Genomic DNA, 25,898 nt, shown 5'->3' on the forward strand with positions numbered 1-25,898 from the left:
GTCACTTTCCTGTGAGCACTACATTTCACGATCGCTATTTGTAGGGGCAACGTCAGTGATTCAAGAAGCTCATTCACCAACTGACCATGCTGAATCTTAGCTCCATGCGAAGTCAGGAACCCACGTTCTCTCCACAATCGTCCAAAACTGTGAGCCACTCCAAAAGCATACTGGCTGTCGGTATAGGCAGTCACTTTCATTCCTTTAGACAACACACATGCTCTCGTCAGTGCCACGAGTTCAGCGGCTTGAGCTGAACCATGTGGTATTCGCGCAGTTTCAATGACTGTGTGCAAAGTTGTGACAGCATATGCTGTAGTCACGTTACCATTTGGGAGCTTAAAGCATGAACCATCCACCCATAATGTACCATCGCATTCAGCAAGAGGAGTGTCGAACAAATCAACTCTCCCTTTCGTCTCTTCCTCTGTTCTAAGAAGACAATCGTGCTGTTCTGAAGCATCCGATTCCTCTGCAATTGGTAACAATGTGGCTAGGTTCAAGGTACTGCACCTTTTTATGTGCACATGGCTCGCTAGTAGCGTCAATTCGTAACTGGACAGTCGAGCACTAGTTAAGTGCTGTGTCTTGGTCCTATTTAACAATGTGTCTACTGCATGCGGGACCATCACGATTAGTGTATTATTCATTACTAGACCAGCAGACTGTCAAATGGAAACAGCTGCTGCTGCTGTGGCCCTTAAACAACTTGGCAATGCTCGTGCTACCGGATCCAAAGTTGACGAAAAATAGGCGCATGGCCGCTGTCTATCTCCGAATAACTGAGTCAGCACAGATAATGCACAGCCCTCCTTCTCGTGGACATATAATGTGAAAGGCTTACTGTAGTTGGGGTTACCTAACACAGGGGCCGAACATAATGCTGTGCGTAATTCGAGAAAACTTTTCTGACACTCTTCAGACCAAGGAATGGGATAGGGTGTATTTTTACACGTTAATGCCACCAAGGGTTTGGCTAATAACGAAAAATTTGGAATCCACTGTCTACAGTACGATGTAATGCCCAAGAAAGCACGTACTTCTCTCTGTGTTCTTGGCACACTCAATTTTGCTATTGCCTGAATTCTTTCTGGGGTCAGTTTCCTTCCCTCCTTCGATAAGAGATGACCTAAGTAGGTCACTTCTTGTCGGCAATATTGAAGCTTGGAAAGTGACACCTTGTGATGCAGATCACATAGATGACGCAATAATGACAACGTGGCCATTTTACAAATTCTCTCAGTATCCGCAGCGATGAGCAAATCGTCCACGTACTGTACAAGAGTGGCACCTTTGGGCAAAACCATTGTGTCAAGCTGACTTTTCAGAGCCTGACTGTATATTGAGGGGCTTTCACAGTAGCCTTGAGGAGCGCGTTTGAAGCGGAAACTGCGACCTCCTAAACTGAAGGAAAAAATATCCCTGCTTTCCTCAGCGATCGGGATACTGAAGAAAGCATTCTTCAGGTCAATCACCGAAAACCAGGAGGCAGAGGCTGGAATCATAGTCAATAATGTGGTAATGTCGGGGACAACTGGGAATTGTGGCACAACAATTTTATTCACCTCTCTAAGGTCAATCACGAATCTGTACACAGGTGGCTGAGAAGGGTCAGTTCGTTTTAAAACAGGCAGAACAGGACTATTGCAAACATTGCCTCGTGTTTCTTCAATCACGTCTTTTTCAATCAACTCGTAAACAATTGCTAGTAAAGCTCTTTCACCCTCATTAGATATTCTGTATTGGGGAATTCGTGGCATTTTGACATTCGACTTCAATGTTACAACATATGGTGGAATTTCTAAAAGACCTACATCATTTGGACCAGTAGCCCAAAGAATATCTGGGAGAATCGACAATTCTGCTGGAAGTGCATTTCTCGACAAATACATGGGAGAAACCACTTTCTTACCTAAAGTAAGTTGTACTCCTGAAGGAGAACAGTACAAAGTCGCATACAATATTTTTAGCAAATCTAATCCTAGCAAAGTTTCACCACAACCTGTTGTCAAAATAAGGGGTGCTTCGAATTCACAAGGACCAACAGAAAGAGATAAAGGGTCAGAAATCGGATTTCTAACTGGGGCGCCAGAAAAACCTACAGAGACGTTCATTTCGCCAGACAAAGGTGCGCCAGGGAGTTTGGAGTGCATAATAGAACTCTTTGTAGCACCAGTATCCAACAGAAAAGGTTCTGACACACCTGATGTAATCACCTCAACGTAAGGTCCACTCTGATCTACTGGAACTGAAACGACTCCCTCTCTTCGTCTATGGCTGTCCTAGCAATCCTCATTTTCCCACTGCTCATTTTCTGTGTAATACTCATCAACGTAGTATTGAGCTGTCCTGTCAGATACGTTATTTTGCTGATCAAACCTGTTCATAGAGTTTTGTGGAGGAAGGGGACGCGCGTCCTGAGGGGCGTTTCCACGCCATCTACCTCTAGGCGCTTGCTGACTGCCACGACCTCTCACACCAGAAATTCCATTTGCACGTTGTGGTAGGGCAGGACAGTTATACTTGTAATGACCCTCCTGTTTGCAATATAAACACTGGTTAGGACCTACGCGGGGTTGAGTGTAATCGAATCTTTGCAAGTTTCTCTGATATTGTTGAGGCTGCTGAAAAGTATTCTGGTAGTGATTCTGACCATTATTATTTTGATTACCACCACCACGTGGCGGATAGGCTTGCTGTAGCAAAACCTTCGTTTTGAGTTCCCTAGTTTTCTTTTCTACTTTATCTTTCTCATCTTTGTCTCTATTGTCGTAGTACTGTGCGGTAGCTAATATCTGGGCTGAAGACGAGACTGCCCAAGAACTTTCCGAATCTTTTAATTTCCTACATAATTCTGGAAGCAGATTGTGCACAAATTTATCGACAAACAATCTCTGACCACCTTCTGTGGTCATATCTTGACCGCTGTGGTCAATGAATGTTTCTTCAAATCTGGTGAAGAAATCTGAAACAGTTTCTTCTTTCTTTTGCTTGCATGCAGATAACTTATCCCAATTTACGCGTATTGCAGGCATTATCGTTTTCATGTAATCTACTATTCTACCAGGTAGTTCTGCTATCAGAGGCTCAGGCTTGGCACCACCAACTTGTCGTGCATCTGCAGCAGTAATATTAGCCCACGTGTCACCTAATTCCTGGTCATGATCTACATGACGAATTTTACCCCATAAAGGCTGTGGAACAATGTTCCCGAATAACATATCGATATCGGCCAAATTCATTATACATGACCCAGCAGTTTGCGACAATTCTTTATAGTACCCTGCAGGATTTTTACGCGGATCTGGTAGTGTTTGTTTGAGTGCTAAAACTTCGGCTCGCTTCCATGGGACATGTACCCATACACGGTGAAAGTGTGGCAGGACAGGTGGGACAGCGGTCGCGTCACCCTCTCTCCACTGTGGGGGAACTTCTCTCATAGGGTATTGTCGTGCCTTTTTCCTACTAGATGCACTAGATTCCGATGGTGACCCAGAACTGTTTCCCTTACTTCGATATGATAATAACATTTCAACTGCCTTTTCCACATCGGGACCTACAATCATACCCTCTCCAAACTTAAATCGTACACGACACATCTCTTGTGGGATGCATTCTTGATCATTGTCTTCTAAATCCTCGCCAAGAAAGACACACATCTGTTCGAAAACATATCTCTGTGTCGCTGCTTCCCATTGATGGAAGACTTCCATGACAGACTGTACATCATATTTTGCCGTGTCCATGACCCATTTCCGAGCTAAACTATTCAGGGAATCTCTCTCTTGATAATCAGGCAGTTGACTTCGCAACTGTCTTCTTCCTATGTTAGGGGTCGTAACAGGCGACCCGAAAAGAGGTAAAAGAAGATTAGTAGCAGTGCTGGCCATTTTCTGCCGAATGGAAGGTGAAACTGAAGGACAAACGGGGTGAGATAAGGCGGGGGTAGAGATGGCAGAAGAGGTATCAGGGAAAATAGATGTGGTACTAGGCATAATCGTAGAGGGAGCATTAGGAGACGTAAAAAGTATAGTAGGCAAAATCGTAGAAAACACAGGTGAAACAGAAGTGGTCGGCGGGCCTGGAGGAGGCTGCACCGAAGAAGTAGAAGCCAGCTGAAGAACAGCTGGTGGGTGCAGTGGAAGAGCAGGAGGCGCAGCTTGCGCAACTAAAGGTTGCGGGGGTGCTGTGGCATTCTGCGCATAGGGGGGTGGTGAAGTTAATAATTGCGACATTAATGGGTCTTTTCCACGCTCTTTTGCTGCCTCTTGCTGAAGAGACGGCAAAACTGGATAACATTTATCTATTGCCATTTTACGTTGCCTGTGCAACTGCTCATTTATCTGCTCTTCTTTATTATCTTTAAACTGCACGGCAGCTTGCATTACCGAAAGTCCTCCTTCTCTCTTATTTTTCTTAGCTAATTTAATTTCTTTTTGTTTGGCTTCTTTGCGCCATAAGCGGAAAGAGTCAAACATCGCCGGCCGGGCTTTCTTTTTGAAGAGTTTAACTTCAAGGTTGTCTAAGATTTCCGAATCAAAGCTACCATATTGGGGCCATTTTAAAACACCATCTTTCCTAGTGTATTTAATCCATATTTCGTTGTAAACGATGGGGCCTACTAATAGCTCGTAAGTCGGAGTTCCAACTGGAGGAACCGGACATGAGTCCTCCAATCGGGAGTCCCTATTATTACTACCAAGACAAAACAAATTCCCAAGTCTAAGACTAGGCATCCTCGCTCTCTAGTCTAGTTCCAAAAACTTCAAAGGATTTATCGATTACGATATTTCTCGTGAATACACAAGTCCTTCGGTTATGGTGCTTGCAAGAACCAATACAAAACCTTTTGTATCCCAAAGATACCACAAAGTAAGTCCAACTAAGGACTGGGAGACGCTCCACTTATACTTAACTGAAAATATCGATGGCGTCACCAGAAGACTCGTCTCAGCGTTTTGCTCTACCAAAAACTTCAAGGGTCCAACATCAGGGCGATAGCCAGGGCAGCAGTCCTTGTAGCCGTCGGGAAGCGAGGAACCTCGCAGCAAAGACCTTCGGACCACGTCGACATGCAGGGGTCAATGAGGTGGTGGGCCCTCCTCCGGAATTTCCACACGAAGCTCCTCACGATCTTCAGGCTGACTGGTACCACGGGAATCGCCCCAAACGCTGGGCGCCAATTGAGGTACTGGGTTTTTAAGAACCGGCACAGAACCGGTAACCCAGCGGTGTCAGGGAATCAACACCCAGAGACCTCGGGTTCTCCTGAGTCAGACCTACAGAAACTCAGAGTCTTCGAGGTGAAGTCAAAGATTAGTTTATTGGCTGCAACCAAGGTAACAGGGTCCTAGAAGTACAATACGGGTATGTTCTCAGCAGACTGCACACTTTCACGAAGTCAGGCTTCTCTCTTTATACATGATTTTCAGCCTTGGGCAAAACATTCCTTGAATTCGTGGCATTTCATTTATAGTTACTGGTTACAAAAGAAAAGCAGAGTCATGATGACATGTACATATTTCATGTCGTGCTGCCCATAACAAATCATCCGGCAAGGCCCAACATTTCATCAGATATCGCTGGACCCCAATAAAAACGGTCACCTCCCCATCATAAAGCAAGTAAAGAATAGGAGTGGAGAAAAGATGTGAGCGAGATATGGCAGGTGTGCGTGCTCAAATGGTTTTATGGCTGGTTGAGCCTAGATGCTATCTTGCTCGGCCACTGGGAGGGAACTGACCTAACGAGTTCGGCCTGGGGCAATGGTTCTAACTTGTACTGGGGTCAGGGAGAAGTCGATTAAGGAGTATGTGTCCTTGTGGAATCAAATTCAACTGGATTAAGGCCTATGTAAAGGGCAACATGTAGCTAAGGGTTCAGAATGTAAATGATGATTTCGAGGTGAAAACGTCGCTCGAATACGCCGAAAATACATGTACATGATGTACTCGTCATTCTCGGTCTTTTGATACCAAATTCGTCCTATTTCGACAACGTTTTTATTCTCGAGTCCAGTACTATTATATGAATCCAGATTTTCAGAACCACAACACAATATAGTAACAAATTAATCAGGCAACACGTTTATGTTCTAAAACTCTTTCAATTACTTTTGCTGCACCTTCCTATTCATGGATGAGTTCTATATTCTCAAGCTGTGCAATGCAAGATTTGAAATGCTTTCTCCTAGACTATTTACTTGGGTCTCTTTTCGAAATCCTCTATCTTCAACGTAGGCCTCCATTTTGGTCATTCTCTAGTTATTCTGCTTATTAAGGTAATCAGTCCTTAAAATGAGTCAATTAACAGTGGACAACCACGTGTTAAGTGAGCCATGTCCAGGATCTGTGCTTTTGACTTTCTATTCCCTTGGAAGCATGTGTTAGGTGTGACAGCAGAGTTCTTTTTTGAGATCTTTTTCTGAAAGGTAAAATTTGGACCTGAGAAAGCTTTTGTGAATTAATCAAAAATGTGTATTATTAATATATTGCAGAATAGTAGTCCACACCAGAATTCAAATGTTTACTCTGACATTGAGCTATTGCCTTTAGAATAATTTTGACTTGTTAAAGCATGCTTTCCTGGCTTATGCTAACAAGACCTCAACTAGGCCTTAATGCCATCCTGTTCAGAATGGCTGTTACATTCACTGTTATTATTTCAGCTGCATGTAGTCAAGCAAGTCATGCTTGTTTATTTCTGAAAGCCCCATGTTCTTGAAGAAGACATAAGCTTGCAAATTTAACATGTTTTAAAGCATCTAGCAATTGCACGCTGCATCACATTCGTCCACAATGGTTCACTGTTGTATATGTAGATAGTTTGTTCTGACACATCCGGATGAGATTCCGTCAGAATGGCTGAATCATTACACATGTAATGGGTTACTGTATAGATGGTAGGGATGCATGACGATTTTAAAATGTTTATTCTGTTTTTTTGAAAATTTATTATTTTTCGCACACAACAATGATTTTGCAGTTTACATGCTTTTCTATTAAGAAAGTTCCTATGTTATCCCTCGATTTGGGGGATGAGCCAGAGACCTTTCATATGCCACTAGGGATACTGTACGATTACATTTTCTACTGATTGTGCTGCATATTTTGAACTTAATCTTTTTTAGGATTTTGCCTATTATTCTGAAGTTTCCTTTTACTGAGACCCTTCATGGCAATTAATGGCTCTGTATTTAAAAACGATGTGCTGCATTTGCACTTTACTGTTTCTGACTTGTATCATTTCCATTTTTGTAATAAATGTAATACATTTCTAAATTCTGCCCTAGAACTCACTTATTGAGTCAGTCCTTTCTTATTTGACTCTATTTTCGACATGCTGATTTGAACCTTATCTTGAGAAACATTGCTTCACAAATGCCCCTGAAATTGAGTTGAACACTGTCCCTGACCCACCCAACCAATGGACGTGCGTTTGAGGTGTACAATTTTAAGGGACAGCGTGCCCACAGTTCAGTCATGATCATAGGTCAAGAAACCTGCAGCACACAACATGTCAGGTATCGCTCCTGTGTCTCCACACTGGCCATTCACCTTGTGCCCTCTATTGCCACACCGAATGCTCTATGATGGATATCTCAGTATTATTGACTCAATTCATCAGCCTCAGGTTTCTACCGGGTCTGAAGCCACTGCTCCTACACTGTGAAGGCAGTGGTAGGAGAGTTTAAACCCTTTTCAGTATGTTTGCCAATGGACGATGGTCACAGGGGAGTCCTGATTTTCTCCGCCTACGGAGGGCTGCAACCTACCACGAAAAATGCACTCTACTAGTGTCCCTCTGTTAGCCACATGCTCCGTTGGCCCTTGGATTGCCACAAGCCTTTTACAGCAAACCATCCCCTGTAATGAAGTCTCACCGATGCACTAGGGAAACATGCCACCCTATAACCTTTCTCCTACAATACTCCCCTGGGGGAACATCCTTTACCACGAAACTTTTACAACAGGTACCGAGACCACGCAGCTTTTACAACGCAAGTCGTTACAACGACTTGCGCTGGGGGACGCTCCAGGATAGGGAATAGTTTAATTTACTATCTAACTCCTTCCCTACTATCCACAGGGAATGGAGCTGGAACAGTAAATTAAACTATTCACTATCCAGCGCCCCCTAAGGCAAGTCGTTGTAGCAACTTGCGTTGTAAAACCTGCGTCGTAACGGTACGCGTTGTAAAAGCACACGTTGTACCGTCATACATCCCTCCCCTGTCTCATTGACCACCTCAGGCCTGGTACCTTCACATGCCACTGAATAACCACCTAGGGCTTGTTTGGGTGTTTTTGCAGTTTATATACATGTGTTAATGCACCTTGATCCCTGTAGTGCATAGCTTCTCGACTTATTGCTGAATTACATTTTGGCCACATCTTGTGAAAATGCTTATAGAAAAAGGTTCATTGAATAGTTTCACAGTCTCTTGGTTGTCTGCCTTTCCCTGACAGCAAAGGAACTGGCAGAAAATGACCCACATGTACCTGCAGCTGCTGAAATTCAAGAAACTCCGTATGGCATCCGGTACAAGAGCTGGATTGTTGGTCGGGGAGCTCATCAAATAATGGAGCAGCAATTTCAACAGCAGCATCAGCAGCAACTGCAACAGCAACAGCAACCTCGCCTGATCCAGAGAATGGAATCTGGCTATGAAAGCAGTGAACGCAATAGCAGCAGTCCAGTCAGCATGGATATGTCCTTGTCTGACAGCACGAACAGCTACAGGTAAAAACGCTTGTCAGTCACCCTTTCTGAATATACTCCATTTACTGGTATAACTAGAAAGATAATGAACATTCTGAACTGTGGATCGTGTTACAATGACGAATCTCCATTTCTTTTTTTTAAGTTTGATTTTATTGAGAGAATGAAAGATCAGAGAGGCAGAAAAAGTAGAAACAGGAAAAAGGGTACGGCAATGATATACAGCATAAAAAGAAACAATTGTAAAAGCGAAATGTATAGGGAGGCAAAATTAAACATTGCAAGTAAAATCACATACAGAAAAAATGTAGCAAGCATAATAAACTTCAAAGCAGATTAAATAATCAAAATATGACAAAAACATAATAGAATAATCATTAAAGTATGAATATTAGGGACAAAGGCAATGGGGAGAAATCAAGGTGGTTTACGTACTTCAACTGAGTCAGGATTTGGTGAGGTGGCGGAGGGAGCAGATGATGAAAGATAATCCACCAAAGGGAGTCAAAGCAGGTCTCGTTTAATTGCCAGGGATATGGGAGAAACAAAATTGGTATCTAGTCTATGATGAAAGCAAACTGCATTCCACCAAGAGCGGTATGAAACCTTTGCAGCTTGTTTCCAGTTAGAGGTAATAGTGTGAAATGCAACAGCTAACAGGAGGTCAATTAATAAATAGTGACAATGAGATTGGGGAAGCTCGGGAAAGAGAGAACCTAGGAAAACGTGAGTAGGGGAGAAGGGGATCTGTAAATGAAAGGTCCTTTGGATTTGAGTCTACACTAAAGTGCAGAATTTGGAAATAGGAGGGCATTCAAATAACATGTGTTTTAAGTCTGCAGAGGGGCAGGGGCACGACCAACAAATAGGGGAAGCATCAGAGGAGAATTTTGATAGGGCAAGTGGCATAAATAAAATTCTATTGTAAATAAAATAAAGAGTTTGGGTAGTATGAGCCGCTCTAGAGGCCCTATGAAGTTTAGTCCAGATTTTATCCCAAAGAAGAGTCGGCCAATCCTGAGAGAAATCGGATTCCCAAGTGAGCTCAAGTTTAGTTTTTGGCCTGTTAGTGATAGAACGAAAGGAAATATAAAGGGAGGACGCAGAAGTAGAGGACTCTAATATTAAAGAAGGGGGTCTATGAATTAGAGGGATGACATTAGAAAGTGGTAGTGATCGAAGATAACGAGTAAGGACTGGATGCAGTAGATTGTATTGGAAACGAGCACAGGAAGGTAAGGAGAACTGGGATTGAAGATTTGAAAAGGAAATAATATTGTCTTGAGAAAGAAGTTGAGATATCCAACTTAAACCACGAGAGTGCCAGGACTTCCAGTAAAGAGTACGGTTGCGGATTTTGAGCTGGGTATTGTACCAGATAGGTTGCTCATTAATCGAGAGATGGGAAGGATAGGATGAAGAGAGGAAAGGAGAGAGGAGCTTATGAGAGTGAGAAATAATAGGATTACGGAAACGGGGCATACTACGCGTAAAAGATAGAAATTCACGAAAATTAAAAGGAGAAATGAAAGAAGATTCCATGTGGAACCAGATGGGAGGATGAAAAGGAAGAGCAGATGATAGCCAGTGAGCGGAATGTTTCAGAGAGAAGGCACGGTGATAAGCTTTGAAATCAGGAAAACGGACACCAGCCTGAGATTTATCTTTCCGTAAGGAAGCAATAGCTATACGAGAGCGTTTGCCGTTCCATAAAAAATTTAATAATAAAGAGTCAATTCTTTTAAAATAGAAATCTGGTATACGTATTGGAATCATAGAGAGAGTGTATAGGAGGAAAGGAGAAAGCATAATTTTTATAGAGTTAAGACAACCCCACCAGGACAAAAAGAGCGGGTGCCAACGGGTGATCGACGCATCCAGCTTTTTGGAAATACAATCAAAATTTATTTTGAGAGTGTCAGTTAAGAGAGGAGCAAACCAAACGCCTAAATATTTAATTTTAGTAGGTTGCCAGGAAAAAACAGATTGGGAGAAAAGATGTTTCTGACATATGGGATTCAGAGAAAGAACTTCGCATTTATCCGCATTGAGACGATAACCGGAGACTGCAGAAAAAGAGGAAACTTGTTGAAGAAAAGAAGGAAGAGAAGAAATAGGATCAGAACAGTAGAAAAGGATGCCGTCAGCATATACTGAGAGCTTTACTTGTCGAGAACCAAAGTGAAAACCAGAAATGTTGTCGTCTAGACGAATTTTAGTAAGGAAGGGCACCAAAGCTAGAACGAACAGTAGAGGGGGTAGTGGACATCCTTGACGGAGGTTAAAATAATCGGAAGTTATACCATTTGCAAAGATAGAAGCTTGAGGGTTCGAATAAAGTAAAGAGATGAGAGAGATGAATTTGGAAGGAAGACCAGCCTAAAGGAGAGCCTGAAACATAAAATCCCAATTAACCCTATCGAAGGCTTTCTCTGCGTCGAGGGAGATAGCAGCAATGGGAAGAGCCAGAGAGGATGCCTTACTCAGAATGTTAAAAAAGACCCGAGAGTTGTCCGAAGAGAGACAACCCTTAACAAAACCCGATTGTTCAGGGCCAATTAAGTCTGGCAGGAGAGGATCCATACGCAAAGCCAAGATCTTGGCCAGTATTTTGTAGTCTGTGTTAACCAAAGAGATAGGGCGGTAATTCTTACATAAAGAATGGTCTTTATCATCTTTAGGGATTAAACAAATCAAAGCCTGTTGAAAAGAGCCACTTGATGAACCAGCATTTATGAAGGAGTGAAATAAAAGTAAAAGCTTTGGCAAGAGAAAGGAGGCAAAATGACTGTACAATTAAATAGTGAATCCGTCTGGACCTGGAGCTTTACCGCGACGAAGTTTAGAGACAGCAAGGGAAATTTCAGAGAGTGATAAGTCTAAATCTAAAGAATTGAAACTTACATGGGAGGAGGCAGGAGGGGGAAGAGAATGAAAATAGGAGAGAAGGTCATTTGAAGTAGGGACAGTTTCCGGGGTGTAGAGTCCCTTGTAGAAAGAAACAAATTTGTTAAGAATATCTTTATCCTTAAAACGAGTTCCTCCTGTGGAGGTCCTTATGGATTCAATCTTGGTACGTTCCTTCCTAATTTTCAGATAATTAGCAAGAAGTTTTCCCATTTTATTCCTGCCACCATAGTATCGAGAATTACACTTCTAGAGGAGGTTAGAGGCTGCATCAGTCGTGAATCTATTAAAGGAAATTTTTGCTTCAATAAGTTCCTTAAGGGAGGATTCTGAGTTGGATGAATGATACGCTAGTTCCAAGCTCTTAATTTCCGCAAGAATTTGAGCTGATTTGACCTCTTTGAGTTTCTTTCCACGTGCCACAAAATTTATGATAAAGCCACTAGAAGCTGCTTTAAAATAATCCCAAACCATAACAAATGGAAAATCAGGAGTTTGATTAAGCAGAAAGAATTCCTCAGCAAAAGTAGTGAATTCCGAACAAAAAATGGGGTCAAGAAGGAGAGTGTTATTGAATCTCCATCTACCTGAGTGAGGGGAAAATGGAAGGAGATCGATGTCAACTAGGACAGGGGCATGATCAGAGATTAGAATAGAGCCTATGTCAGAGCGGACGGCATGTTGGGATAAGGATTTAATGAGGAAAATGTGGTCAATAGGGGATTGGGAGTGATGACAAGGAGAGAAAAAACTATACTCTCTGAGATCAGGGTTACATAGTCTCCAAATATCAACTAGGTCATTGTTCTGAATTGTTCTAGTAAATTGGGAATGCATTGTAGAGGATACAAACGTAACTTTCGAATGACGATCAAGGAAAGGGTCAATAATTTGATTGCAATCACCTCCAAAAATAATGTATTCTTCAGAGAGGGAAGCTAACTTATCAGAAATGGAAGGCCAAAAGGATTTATCAACACCAGTGGGGGCATAAATGTTGAAGAAAACAAGAGGGATATTATCTATAAGCAAATGAACAATAACCCAGCGTCCATTAATATCACATTCATGAGAGACTAAAGATACATTCAACTTTTTATGAAATAAAATCACAACCCCATTTTTTCTATCATCAGTAGGAGAACAAAAAACATGACCAACCCAACAACGTTTAAGTTTTAAAGCCTCAGCTTCAGGAAGGTAAGACTCCTGGAGCAAAGCAACATCAGTTTTGAGTCTGGCAAGATGTGATAATACCCGTTGCCTCTTAATTGGAATATTCAATCCTTTGACATTCCAAGTGATAACACGGAATGGAAAAATAAAGAGAATAACTAGCAACATTATGCTCATTAATTGCAAAGAGAGAGAAAGGAGAGGAAACGATGAAAAAGCTTAGAGAGAAGAGAGAGAAGGAAACATAAAAAAAAAGAGAAAAAGAAAAAAGATAGAAATAGATGAAAAGGAAAAAGACAAGTGCAAGTCTGGAACAGACGACTGAAGAAACATACTTACGAAAAACAAAAAACGCAAAGACGAAACGAGGGTGGCGGTATCGGAAGACGACGGCATCAACATCAAGGCCAGGCATCGACCTCCATCTCCATAGCTCCAAAAGACAAGAAAAACTAAACACATAGGATACTCAGGTGAGAAGAGAAGTGGGAGCATCTGTGAAGAGGGGAAAAAGAAAAATGAAGGTTATGAGGAAATATCGAGAAAGCAAGAGAGCATGAAAAACCGAACAGCAAGGAATAAAACGTGAACATGCAAGACAACAAACAATAAACCGAAACTAGGAGTAGAGAACAGCAATTAGCACAATCAGGTAACCATCAAAAAACAATCAGACATGTCTGGAAACGTCCATAGCATCAGCTCCATGTTGTCGTAGAAATGCTTGTAGTACCACAGGGTCTTCATACGTGGTAGTCTTATCCTTATAAGTAACCTTAAAGAGACATGGATGAAGAAGACCGTATCGAGCGTTGAGGGCTCGTAGCTGTGGACATAAGTCTAGAAACTTCTTCCGCCGGTCTGCGGTGACCTTAGAGACATCCTGAGACAAAAAGAGACGATGGCCCTCCCTTACAATTTGCTTCTTAAGTTTGGCAGCTGAAAGAAACTGCAGGAGATCCGTGTATTGTAAAAACAACATGACGACTCCTCTAGGTTTGTTGGAAATTTTAGGGCCAAATTGATGAGCTCTTTGAATGTTGACAGAAGCCAAAGCAGGTGTATCCAAAATCTTTGAGAGGAAGGCTTGGAAAAAGGTGGTGGGTTAGACCCCTCTGTTAGTTCAGGAAGTCCATATAAGCGAAGGTTATTTCGACGGTTTCTATTTTCCAAATCTTCGGTCTGTTTCTTAAGCAATTGTATCTCGGCCTCCATTGAAGGTATATGCGAACAAGAAGTCTGAAAAGATTCAGTTGATTGCTCCAGGATGAGAACACGAGAGTCTAGGGAGGACCATTTATCCTGCATAGCTTGTAAGGTTTTCGTAGTTGTTTCCATAAAAGGTCTGAGAGCACGAAGTTCCTCTAAAATAACATCCATGGAAGAGGAAGATGATGGCCCCTCTGGAGAAGGGGGATCCTTTTTGAGACGTTTAGAAGCAACTAGTGTTGATGGTGTTTTACCATTAGTATGAGACTTGGGAATAGCGCCATGCATTGTAGTAGATTTAGACAGAGCACCTTCTTCCATATCCTGAGGGGAAAAGTCAAAGTCTGAACAAGCTGAGGTTTTAATGGCCACAGAAAGTTTCAAATTACGGAGTTTCCCCATGAAAAGGCGATGAAAGATGAGAAAAGTGTGGGTCACCTCAGACAGGAGATGGAGCAGCAATATTGGTAAAAAATCAAAAGAGGAATAGAGACACTCCTCAACCAAAAAGCAAATCAGCGCAATTGAAGATTGAGAGCCATGAAGTGGAAACAAACAGGAAGCTTGTAGGAGACAGCAGCCAGCATAAAGTGAGTATAAGCAGGTTGCTGGGCTCACCAAATGGGAGCCCCAGCTAGTATGTGCTGGTAATTAGCCCAAAAATGCACAGGTGTTAGAGACGGTAACTCAGCCCTCAGTGAAAATGATAGATAAAAGACATGCCAAAGAAAACTGGAAGCTTCATGAAGGGATGATTGGGCTTGATTTGTGCATGTCTCAGTGAAGAAAGAAACTGAAAAGTACCCAAATTGTAAAATATAGGTGAAACGCTATATTCAGGCATAAAGAAACAGTGTCTCTGAAATCATAAGAGGCTCCATATTGATATTCAGGCGTTAGTAGTCAGCGCCAGCAGTCCATATAGAGTAGTGCATAGAGCATACAAAATGATGGTAGGAAACAGAGACAGCATCAAAAGCAGTATCACGGGTATAACGGGAATACAAGAGGAGGTATAGGCAGTTCCATGAGAATAGCGCGATACTTCATATAATGACGGCTGGAAGTGTACTGCAAAAGACGCGCTGTAAAGATATTGGAAAAGTGACCAAAAATGAAAAAAAAAAAGACGAAAGCGCTGTTCTCACCTCATTGAGAAAAGTGACCTTAAGGTCTTTTCAGGACCCACAGAGAACGTTATGCAGAAAGAACCATCATCAGCGTCTCCACAGGTATGTGCGCACCAAGCGCATAAAATGGCGGCATGGACCGGGAGGTCTGAGCCGCAGCAGCTCCTTCGGCAGAAACGACAGTAATTAAAGTTCAAGTGAGGGCGCTGAGCTCTCCTCACATTCCAGGGATGTAGCGAGGTGTTTATTGTGCCCAGGCTGTTGAGAAAACTTCCAAAAACAGTCAAAAGATGGAGGTCGGCGCCAGACTCTCAAAGCTACGCCGCCATCCCGGTCGACGCGTAAGCCACGCGCCCACGAATCTCCAATTTAATCAGAATAAAGTTCGATAATGCAAGCTTTCGAAATGCCATGCTGACAAATGACTGCATTGGTGAAAGCCCAAAAGTAATTATTAAAATAATATTGATTTTACTAATTAACGTATCTGGCCTCAGTATCCACTTAAGAGTCTGGAAGGACAAACATGCAAAATGCTACGTTAGTATTATAATTTTTATGTTAAAGACAAGATCGGGTAGAGGTTTATGTTAAGGGACCTGGTAATGGTAGTTTGTCTTCAGTATCTATGGCACCCCAGCTGGAGATCAGACGTAAGGGGTGCTCAGATCAGGAAGCACAGGAAATGGGATGAAGAAAGAATGTGATTGAGAAAAAGGCATCCAGAGAAGGAGGCTTTTTAAGGAATATAACAGAAGAAAGGTGTAAACATGTTATATTGCTAATTAAGCAGTGGCGTATCAAGGGGAGGTGCGTGGGTGGGGCGGTGCACCCCGGGCGGCACGAGTTTTGGGGGTGGCAGACAATTAACTTAATGCACCCACTGGGCTGCGTTCCATAGGGCGTGATCACTACTATTTCAGATTAATCCTGAATTTTTCTAAAATAGTGTACTTTGTCATTGTGTATGGTGTATTGGTAAATTGTTCAGTTTCTGGACAAATTAATTAACATAAGAGCTAGACCACCGTGTTCCTTCTTCAGTCCAGTATCATCATTACAGTTGTTGCCTCAAGACCTTTCTCACTTAGTTCCCAAACTTTGTTGTGCCTCCACTTTTTTCTCTTTCTTTAGTTGTGAGGCTACAATGCATACTTAATTTTCATTTCTTTAACTGGATGTTGTTAACATTTTGTCATAGACACTTGCATCTTCTATAAAGGATACACACCACCACCACCACAATTTAATTCAAATAAATCGCACTGTACTTTTTTCCAGTATTTTCAAATTTTCAATTTTTTTATTGTGCCTTATCAAAATGTTGTATTTGACTAAGACGTAATTTCATATGTAATGGATATTATAGGAATAGTAAGTATTTATGACATTAAATCCTGTTTTAAGACCCAACGGTTTAATAATGAAGTAAAGTTGCAATAATATTATCTTGACATAGTAGGATAATAGGAGGCTCTGAATGTCAAGTAGCTTTTGGAATTGTTGGATCGTATAATCTTGTTACATTGCGGGACATTAACCATCTTGACCAGTTTAGAGGTTTGTTAGATCTCATATCTACATTCTCTTTCACTGCACTTTACAGAAACGTTTTTGTCCTGTCCTTTTACGACTGCTTATATGACTCATTGAATGCTCGTTTTGCAAGATTCCATGCTTGTTGTAGGTTCCTTTCCTAATCTGGGCACTTGTAGCTCAATGTTTACATTTCCCCATATGGCGTGCTTGCATTTTTTACGCGATAGACATTTTAATTCTTTAATTCTTTCTCTTCTAGAGCAGCATGGTATTATTTTAGTTGAAGCACATGTACAAAATATGTATTTTATTCTCTTCCATTGTTTACATTCCTGTTAAATAATGTAAAGGCCGCTCCTCAATAAGATACGCTTCAAGACTTGTTTTCATGAGGTTGATTGTTTTTGCAATGACAAACTAATAGCAAACATGCACTCATGATGTCGGCTTTTCCTGCTTTCTGTTGGTGAATCTGTGAAACACCATACGCCAAGCCATTTTGTTTTAAATGTAGCTCCAGTAAAAACGATCACATCTACAGTCCTCTCAGTTCATACAGTGTCGGAGCTGGGGGGTGGAGGGGTGGGGGCGGAGGGGGCGGTCCGCCCCAGGCGGCACTAATCTGGGGGCGGGTAGCATATTCAACTAAATAACTCTACAGCTAAGAGAAAACTGGTTTAAGGGTCACGATGTAAACACAAAGGGGCACATTATGATGGAGGATTTTCCGCATCCTCCGGGCCGGCGGAAGCCACTGCCGGCCCGGCGGATGCGGAAAATCCTCTGCGGACCCACCAAAGACCCACCGCCACATTAGGATGGCTGGTGGGTCCTGGTTTCAGTCCGCTGCTTTTCCGCCGCGGTTGGCTTACAACCGCGGCGGAAAAGCTCTAATATGGTGGCGGTGTCTCTCAGACACTGCCAGACATATTAGGATGGCATAGAAGAGACGCAACCCGCTGCGGAAAAGCATACGGATCTTCACTCTGGGGGCCCGTTGCAGGCTCCCTGGGTGAAGGGAGGTGGGGGGTGCACATGGGAGGTACCTATGGTACCCCCCTGCATTTACATGCAGAAAGCGGCAGGCACCGCGCGGTGCCTGCCGCTTTGTGCATGTAAATGCACTGCATGTGTTTTTAACATTGCGGCGGGTGCAGCTTGAAGCCACACCCACCGCAATGTTAAATATTGAGTATGTGACCGCCAGGGTGGCGGTCACATCCTAATTGCACAGGAGGGAACGCCGCAGCACATGCGGACGTTCCCTCCTACACAGGGCTTGCGGACGGACGCAATGGGCCCCAAAGAACGGACCTTTAAACGAAAGCCACATCGTAATTGTGAACGTGTGTATAATAATATTAGAAGACGTCAGTGTGCTGAACATTAAAAGAATGCTTGTAATATTCTGTTGAATCATCAAAACCTACCACCTCAAGTGGCCACTTTCTAAAGCACGATTTCAAAGTTGTTCTCGTAAACTTATTTCTTTACACTTCAACACTATTGATGGCGCTATTTTACAAAAAATAATTTGGTGTCATGTAGTTTTTAAGGCACTAGTTCTAAAAACACGTTTTGTAGCATGCTTGTGCTCTAACTCTGGCACCCCCTTAAACTACAAGGAAAATATTCTGCATAAGGCCACAGGTGCACGCCAAATGTGCCCGGGGGCGCACTGGTTTACAGAGCTCCGCAGCTTTTGTGGTGACTGCATATTATTTACGTCCCAGTTTTGTTTTTGCCAGAAGTGGGAAAATATAACTGTAGTCGAGCGTGACAATCTGTTTTGCTTTCGGTTTACGCTGCCTTTCCTTTTCTTAATAATGAATGCACATCGCATCTCCGTGTTGCTTTAGACGTTTATTGGTCCAAGAGGAGGAAGGGAACAGTAACTCTTCTTACAGAAGTGCAAATAAAAGACCGCTCCTATAAACGACCCCTGAAGCAAATAGACTGGAGCAGATTGTTTGCAGTGCTTCGCTTTTAATTACCTGCCCTTCTGTCTTGGGTGAAAGGCTGAACCAACCATCAGAATTGAAGCCTTGTGCATCATTAACTACTGTGTTGCATTCCTATTACCCCACTGAGCTACCTTAGCCAGATAAAGTTCTACCAATGACCGTATATTTATATCTCATTTTATTGCAACTAAAACCAGAGGTAAACAATGCTTGAACATTAAATCTATATCAGATCGCCAGCAGACTACTTCTGGGGGAATGCATGCGTATTAAAGGCCTATGCATGAATTAAGAACCACAGGTACAAACAAACAGAGGCTGCGTGGGTGTAGTTCCGTGCATAAGAAATATTTGAAAGTCTTTACCTGTCCCAAATGCAGACACTTTGCTTTAATAGATACTGAGATTTGGCAACCTCTTGTGGCCACCTAAACTTTTTTCATGGGAAGATAAAGAAATTCGACAAGTGAAAAAATGTGATCAGAGAAAACTGCTCAGAAAAAGGCAAATCATGTGGGAATCAGTGCACACTTCACACTTATATTATGCCTTGTTCCAAATAGAAAGCTCAAAGCAATGAAGTAATATTGCTCGTACTAATTACCACTCCCCCATGGTAACGATAACAGGTGTGAAAATATTGCTATATGATATTGGGCAACTCGTAATGAGCCACTAGACAGATACAGCTCAATTCTGACATGGCTGAAACTTGCGGGTCACTGTAAGAGCGCCAGCAAGGCAACCCCAGCATCCGGCACTGGGGCTGCAGCACCAGGGATCCAAGAAGCAAACACAGAAGTGGCATGTGGGTGGAAATGTCTCTTTTGCATGGGTTGATCAGCGGAGTGTTGGTACAAAATTCCACTGCACATATCCACTGTTGTCTAATCTATCATCAAAGCTTTAAACTTAAAGTGGTAAGCTGTAAAACAAATTTGCACATTATAATGTTTGCGAAACAAAAATGTGTTGTAGGTTGTCAACACTAAAATGTATTGCAAAATATTATGAATGATATTATTGAAGATTAGTAAACTTTTCAAACCAGAAGAAGCACTGTCCTCACTAGGACTGTGCAAGATAATACGTAATTAAAGAAGTCATCCACCGATGGCGATGCCATGTCCAGGAAGAATCGATTCCTCGCCAGAGCCCCCAGAGCACCCACTGTTGACAGGCAGAGGGCGCAGGGTAGGGCGCACTCATCAATCTGTGCCGGGCCTCTGTGTTGATGAAGACGCTGTCAGTCTCATCTAATGCACAAAATCCCGAGTGATCGCCAATAACCACCGGCGGCCACATCAGGATGGGAGCAGGCCCACCAGTGCGATTGATTGCCGCAACAAAATGGCGGCGGGCACCCCTGATGTATTGCCTAATGTAGGGCACCAGCAGCAGTGGCTCTGAGTGCCAACTGCATTCCCTGCTTTCTTTGGAAAGTGAAAAACAAAAAGGGAGCTGGTGAAAGCTATAAAAGATGTGCCTTCCTACCTACTGTGTAGCCTTGGACCGTGTCCTGTATGTGCATGTAACTTGCATGATCGAGTAACTATTGGCAGCGATACTACGTGCCTCTTGGACCTCTTTCAAGAGCTCTTCGTCCTTTTTTCCCAGGACCCCCATCCTCCCCCTCCCTCCCACCTGCCTTGGGCGGCAATCTGAGGGATAGCCCCGGGCGCCAGAAGCTCTAGCTACGCCTCTGAGTTCATAACGTTGATAAAACATCAGAATCCTGAGTCTTTAGTTAAGTAAAGTTGTGAAAATTTCCAGGAAGCATGACAATCACCCAATGCCTTCACATTTGGTCTGTAATGCTCACGTGGGCTGGCATGTAAAAGAAGTCATTTAAACATTTTTAAATACCAGACGCATATTTTACTTAACAAGCTCGAACATCTTCCTGGAGGTTCTTCCATATACCCTCCATCACACGCCATAGGTGGAAATATTTTTGAAAAACGGTTTCATTTTGTAGTCCAATCTTTCTATTGAGGTAGTTCAGAGATGGTTGGGGGTTGGTTCCCATCAGTTTTCCCCCTTTAATCATTCTACTTTCATCACCTCTTATCTACCGTGGTCTTTCTGCTTTGCAGTCACTTGCATTTTTAGGGGATGGAGGGGATAAGCAGCCACTCCCTGTACCACTATGTTCTTTGTTACCTCTTCCCCCTATGCCTGGTACACCCCTTGATTTCTGCCCTGTCTCAGTGATGGATGGTCCTGGTTATTTACATGTGTAAAGGGACCCCCTCCTAAGGTTAGTTTTGGCCAAGGAACAGAGGGGAGCAAGAAAACTACAGTGTGAAAACGTTCCTTCGGTGGCCTTCTACTTTAACAAAGCAATTCTGTCTATAAATGTGACAAGCGGGTGGCAAAGACACAAAATATACTAAATTATTTCAAAACATATAAATTTTTATTATCTTTTTTCTTTTTTAATTCATCACATCTGTTATCAATCCAAATTTATCAGAGAATTATTCTTAATTCATATGAAGAAAACTCAAAAACACATACATTGAAAATTATCTACAAGACGAATAATGATTAAAATTACCCCTTGGCAGCAACCATACCTCTCAACATACTCACGTGTTACCAATCATACCACACTCAAACCACACTCTAGGATGGTAAAGGAACTGAATTATTAGCAAGATGACAGTGCTAAAACATATAGGAGCCCAGATGTAGCTTTAGGCCCACGCAGGTCTACGCGCGTTTCGGCAGCATTAAGCCGCCTTCATCAGGACCTTTTTCATCGTGACTGTTCAAGTACCAGGGGATCTGAAAAAGATATATACATAAAAAATGACCAATTTGTCACCACCCAAACATTAAGATTGATTCATTTCATTGCAGAACAACAGGGGCTCAACGACGTGACCACAATGGGACAGGGCATCTATGCATCAAGTAGCCAGGGCCAGCCGAAAGAAATCATGCTGCCCAAGGTGCTAACATAATATACTACTGTAGGTGCTGATAACAGAATAAGGATTTATCAATTAATGAAAGACACAAGAATATGTGATAGTTCTTCATGTTTATCAAAAACCAGTTGCAAAAGTGTAAGAAATAACAACATTCAAAGCTTCTTCCTGTGCCCTTTTGACTAGTGGTAATAATCAGAACAAGGGCGTGGCCCATATGCTTACCAATCGCCCCAAACAATTGGAGTCGCCAAAACGTTTCCGGTAAATGTCAGGAGACTGAGCGTCCTGTGTTATCAAAAGATTGCTGCAGAAAAAGGATTTCTCATATTAAATCCGAACTCAACATTTTCAGAACAGACCTGTTCGAGTTACTTAAATAATTAAGGTCCGTGTCTAATGCCACTAGAAATGCTTACAAGGAAACAGGTACCTTTTAAATACAAGGAATCGCGTTGACAATGATTTTTGCGCAACACGAATTCGTGATTCACTCACGGATGTTCAAGAATCGGAGGGAGGCTTAAGGCATCAACGGTCAGCAGTGGTAATTCGTGACATAATCTAAAATTGGCAAAAGACAGTTTTCCAAAACGAAAGAGTGTTTAAGTTACTAATTTATACAACAAAAGTTTTAGAAACTTTGTAGAGAAGGAAACGAGAGCAACCTCAAATAGGGCGTAAGCTTACTTCATGTGAACGTATGGTCCCACATGTAGGTCAGACCGGCTTCTCAGTCGTGGACCCTGTAACGTGGAAATAGAACATATTGATCCCCGCAGTCCAAACAGCTAAGGTCTGCGCAAGTAACAAACCAATACTAGCTATTAATAGTAATCGCGTCCATGCTAAAATATGGACGAGGATGCAACATGAGGTACTGTAGCAGTGTATTGGTGTAGGAAGATTAAAAAAACTTCGCACCATATATCAGCCAGTCGGTGACTTGAACGTTTGCATATTAAGCACCGAGATTTCCCAACCGGTTTGAAAAGGCAGGGAAAGCCTGACTCACATTTCAGGCGGTATGGGCATATGCATCGGTACAACGGCATGGAGGAAAATAAACATATGTCTGCCAGTAGGTAGAAATACCCTCAATCTATTAACCTCCCGGGGGACCAAAGGCTCGCTTACCTCAAAAAACCGGCATCGCCTTGTACGACATGCGTACAAGAGAGCGAAATATTATGACAGGTCTGCACTCCTCCGGGGTAACGCACGGGTCAAACAAGATCGGATCACGTGCGTGATCGATCACTCGACTTTGAACTTCAAGATCCGCAATATCATCAACAAAAATTGGAGAATCTTGAATACTGATGAGAATGACCCTCCACTTCCGATTACTATTAATAGCTAGTATTGGTTTGTTACTTGCGCAGACCTTAGCTGTTTGGACTGCGGGGATCAATATGTTCTATTTCCACGTTACAGGGTCCACGACTGAGAAGCCGGTCTGACCTACATGTGGGACCATACGTTCACATGAAGTAAGCTTACGCCCTATTTGAGGTTGCTCTCGTTTCCTTCTCTACAAAGTTTCTAAAACTTTTGTTGTATAAATTAGTAACTTAAACACTCTTTCGTTTTGGAAAACTGTCTTTTGCCAATTTTAGATTATGTCACGAATTACCACTGCTGACCGTTGATGCCTTAAGCCTCCCTCCGATTCTTGAACATCCGTGAGTGAATCACGAATTCGTGTTGCGCAAAAATCATTGTCAACGCGATTCCTTGTATTTAAAAGGTACCTGTTTCCTTGTAAGCATTTCTAGTGGCATTAGACACGGACCTTAATTATTTAAGTAACTCGAACAGGTCTGTTCTGAAAATGTTGAGTTCGGATTTAATATGAGAAATCCTTTTTCTGCAGCAATCTTTTGATAACACAGGACGCTCAGTCTCCTGACATTTACCGGAAACGTTTTGGCGACTCCAATTGTTTGGGGCGATTGGTAAGCATATGGGCCACGCCCTTGTTCTGATTATTACCACTAGTCAAAAGGGCACAGGAAGAAGCTTTGAATGTTGTTATTTCTTACACTTTTGCAACTGGTTTTTGATAAACATGAAGAACTATCACATATTCTTGTGTCTTTCATTAATTGATAAATCCTTATTCTGTTATCAGCACCTACAGTAGTATATTATGTTAGCACCTTGGGCAGCATGATTTCTTTCGGCTGGCCCTGGCTACTTGATGCATAGATGCCCTGTCCCATTGTGGTCACGTCGTTGAGCCCCTGTTGTTCTGCAATGAAATGAATCAATCTTAATGTTTGGGTGGTGACAAATTGGTCATTTTTTATGTATATATCTTTTTCAGATCCCCTGGTACTTGAACAGTCACGATGAAAAAGGTCCTGATGAAGGCGGCTTAATGCTGCCGAAACGCGCGTAGACCTGCGTGGGCCTAAAGCTACATCTGGGCTCCTATATGTTTTAGCACTGTCATCTTGCTAATAATTCAGTTCCTTTACCATCCTAGAGTGTGGTTTGAGTGTGGTATGATTGGTAACACGTGAGTATGTTGAGAGGTATGGTTGCTGCCAAGGGGTAATTTTAATCATTATTCGTCTTGTAGATAATTTTCAATGTATGTGTTTTTGAGTTTTCTTCATATGAATTAAGAATAATTCTCTGATAAATTTGGATTGATAACAGATGTGATGAATTAAAAAAGAAAAAAGATAATAAAAATTTATATGTTTTGAAATAATTTAGTATATTTTGTGTCTTTGCCACCCGCTTGTCACATTTATAGACAGAATTGCTTTGTTAAAGTAGAAGGCCACCGAAGGAACGTTTTCACACTGTGGTCCTGGTTATTTCCCTTCTTCATTAGGGTGCAGCATCTCCTACTCTCTTTTTGGTTCTGGTCTTTGCTTTTTCACCCCTCAAATGCCTGGCCGCTTTCTGCTATCTGCAGGACTGCTCATTGTCAACAGGGGCAGAGCCAATTCCACCTGGAATTCGAACCTAGGCCTCCATCCCACCCGCTGCCTGCCTGGGCCTGCTCCCTTCTCCTCTTCATAGGGCCCTTCTCTTTCCAGGTCTCTCAGGTCCTCCTTTTCAGCTTCCCCCTTTGTTTTCTGTTTCTTTGCCGCCTCATGTCTACTGTGTGGGTATCAGGCCATCCGCACAGTGCTTTATCCTAGTTCATGCACCTGAGGCTTTGTCTCTCCTCTTGTCACAGTCCCAGGCTCTCTCTTCCCTTCCCTTCCTTCAGTTGGCCTATTTTCCCCATTGATCCATCCTCTTTACCTCATACTGCTTGGTAGTCACCTTGGCTCATCACATGGCTTATGTAGGTACATCTCCGGCTGTGGACCACTTCCCCTTAGGCCTCTTTTCATTAGTTACTGTCTAAACTTGTATTTCATGTTTTTTGGGTATTTTTCTTAAGCACCTCAGTGGGCATTCACTCCATTTATTTTGGGAGATAGATGTGGTCCCGTTGTGCTGGATACTGTTAGGTTTGGCCAGGCTTTTTCAGGATGTTAGCAAAAGCATGTGCACCATCTTGGCTGGCTTACCCATGCTCTGCTTGAACACCTAGTTAAATTATGATGCAATTTCACCACCTGAGCTCTGCCCCACAGACGCAATTAAAAGCATGACTAGTGAAGGAAATCCACAGAGGTCTTTTGCATGAGGGGATTCATGTTGTCAATCCTAATGTCTTTAAAGCCCTGGTTGTCATGGACATCCAAATACTTTAGGTGCTTGGGGACCCCTGTGAAAGTGTATCCAACAAGTGTTGATTTCCTTGTATGATTCTTTATTGACAATACCTCGTTCTTTGCCCAGTTGATCCAGTGTTCTTTAAAGAGTGAGAACGTTCAAATTCTATCCATCCTTTTGGTTACAAAAGAAGCAGGATGCGGTCTAGTGAGGAGAGTATCAACATATTAATGAATATTCTGTTGATTGGGCAGTTCTTAATTTGAGCTGGCGCGGGCCACAGGCACTCATTTTTAGGGACCAGCAATTATTTTTCCTGATTGGACATTTCCTGAGAGCAAGACACACAAAACGAAAAGGAGGAGAAAGAGAAAGACGGAAGCACCATCACAAAAGGAGAAAGTAGCAAGAGTGTGATGAAGGGACTGGGAGTGTCTGGTAGTGGATTAAAGAGGCATGAGGCGGAATCAAGACTAAGCATCCTTACTATTTGGCATGCTAAAATGTAATTACGCCGGCTGCGAGCTTCTCAGCAGAGTTTCGGTCACCAGCACTCATTCTTTTACAAATCAAGCATTAGGACTGGGAGATGTTTCAATACATTTTTATTTCTGATTAACAGATTTTAT

At 42.5% G+C, this 25,898-nt stretch overlaps 1 protein-coding gene across 2 annotated transcripts in view; it reads left to right on the forward strand.

Annotated features, from left to right (window-relative positions):
- The window catches only part of USP54 (ubiquitin specific peptidase 54), a 2,015,813-nt gene that overhangs the window by 1,212,670 nt on the left and 777,245 nt on the right, over window positions 1-25,898 (forward strand). For both annotated transcript variants that reach the window (XM_078643238.1, XM_078643239.1), the window contains exon 14: window positions 8,469-8,742. In XM_078643238.1, coding sequence (XP_078499364.1) covers window positions 8,469-8,742 — 274 coding nt within the window. The remainder of the gene's footprint in view (window positions 1-8,468; window positions 8,743-25,898) is intronic.

Source organism: Lissotriton helveticus, chromosome 5_1 (genome assembly GCF_964261635.1).
Source record: "Lissotriton helveticus chromosome 5_1, aLisHel1.1, whole genome shotgun sequence".
NCBI classification, from domain to species: Eukaryota; Metazoa; Chordata; class Amphibia; order Caudata; family Salamandridae; genus Lissotriton; species Lissotriton helveticus.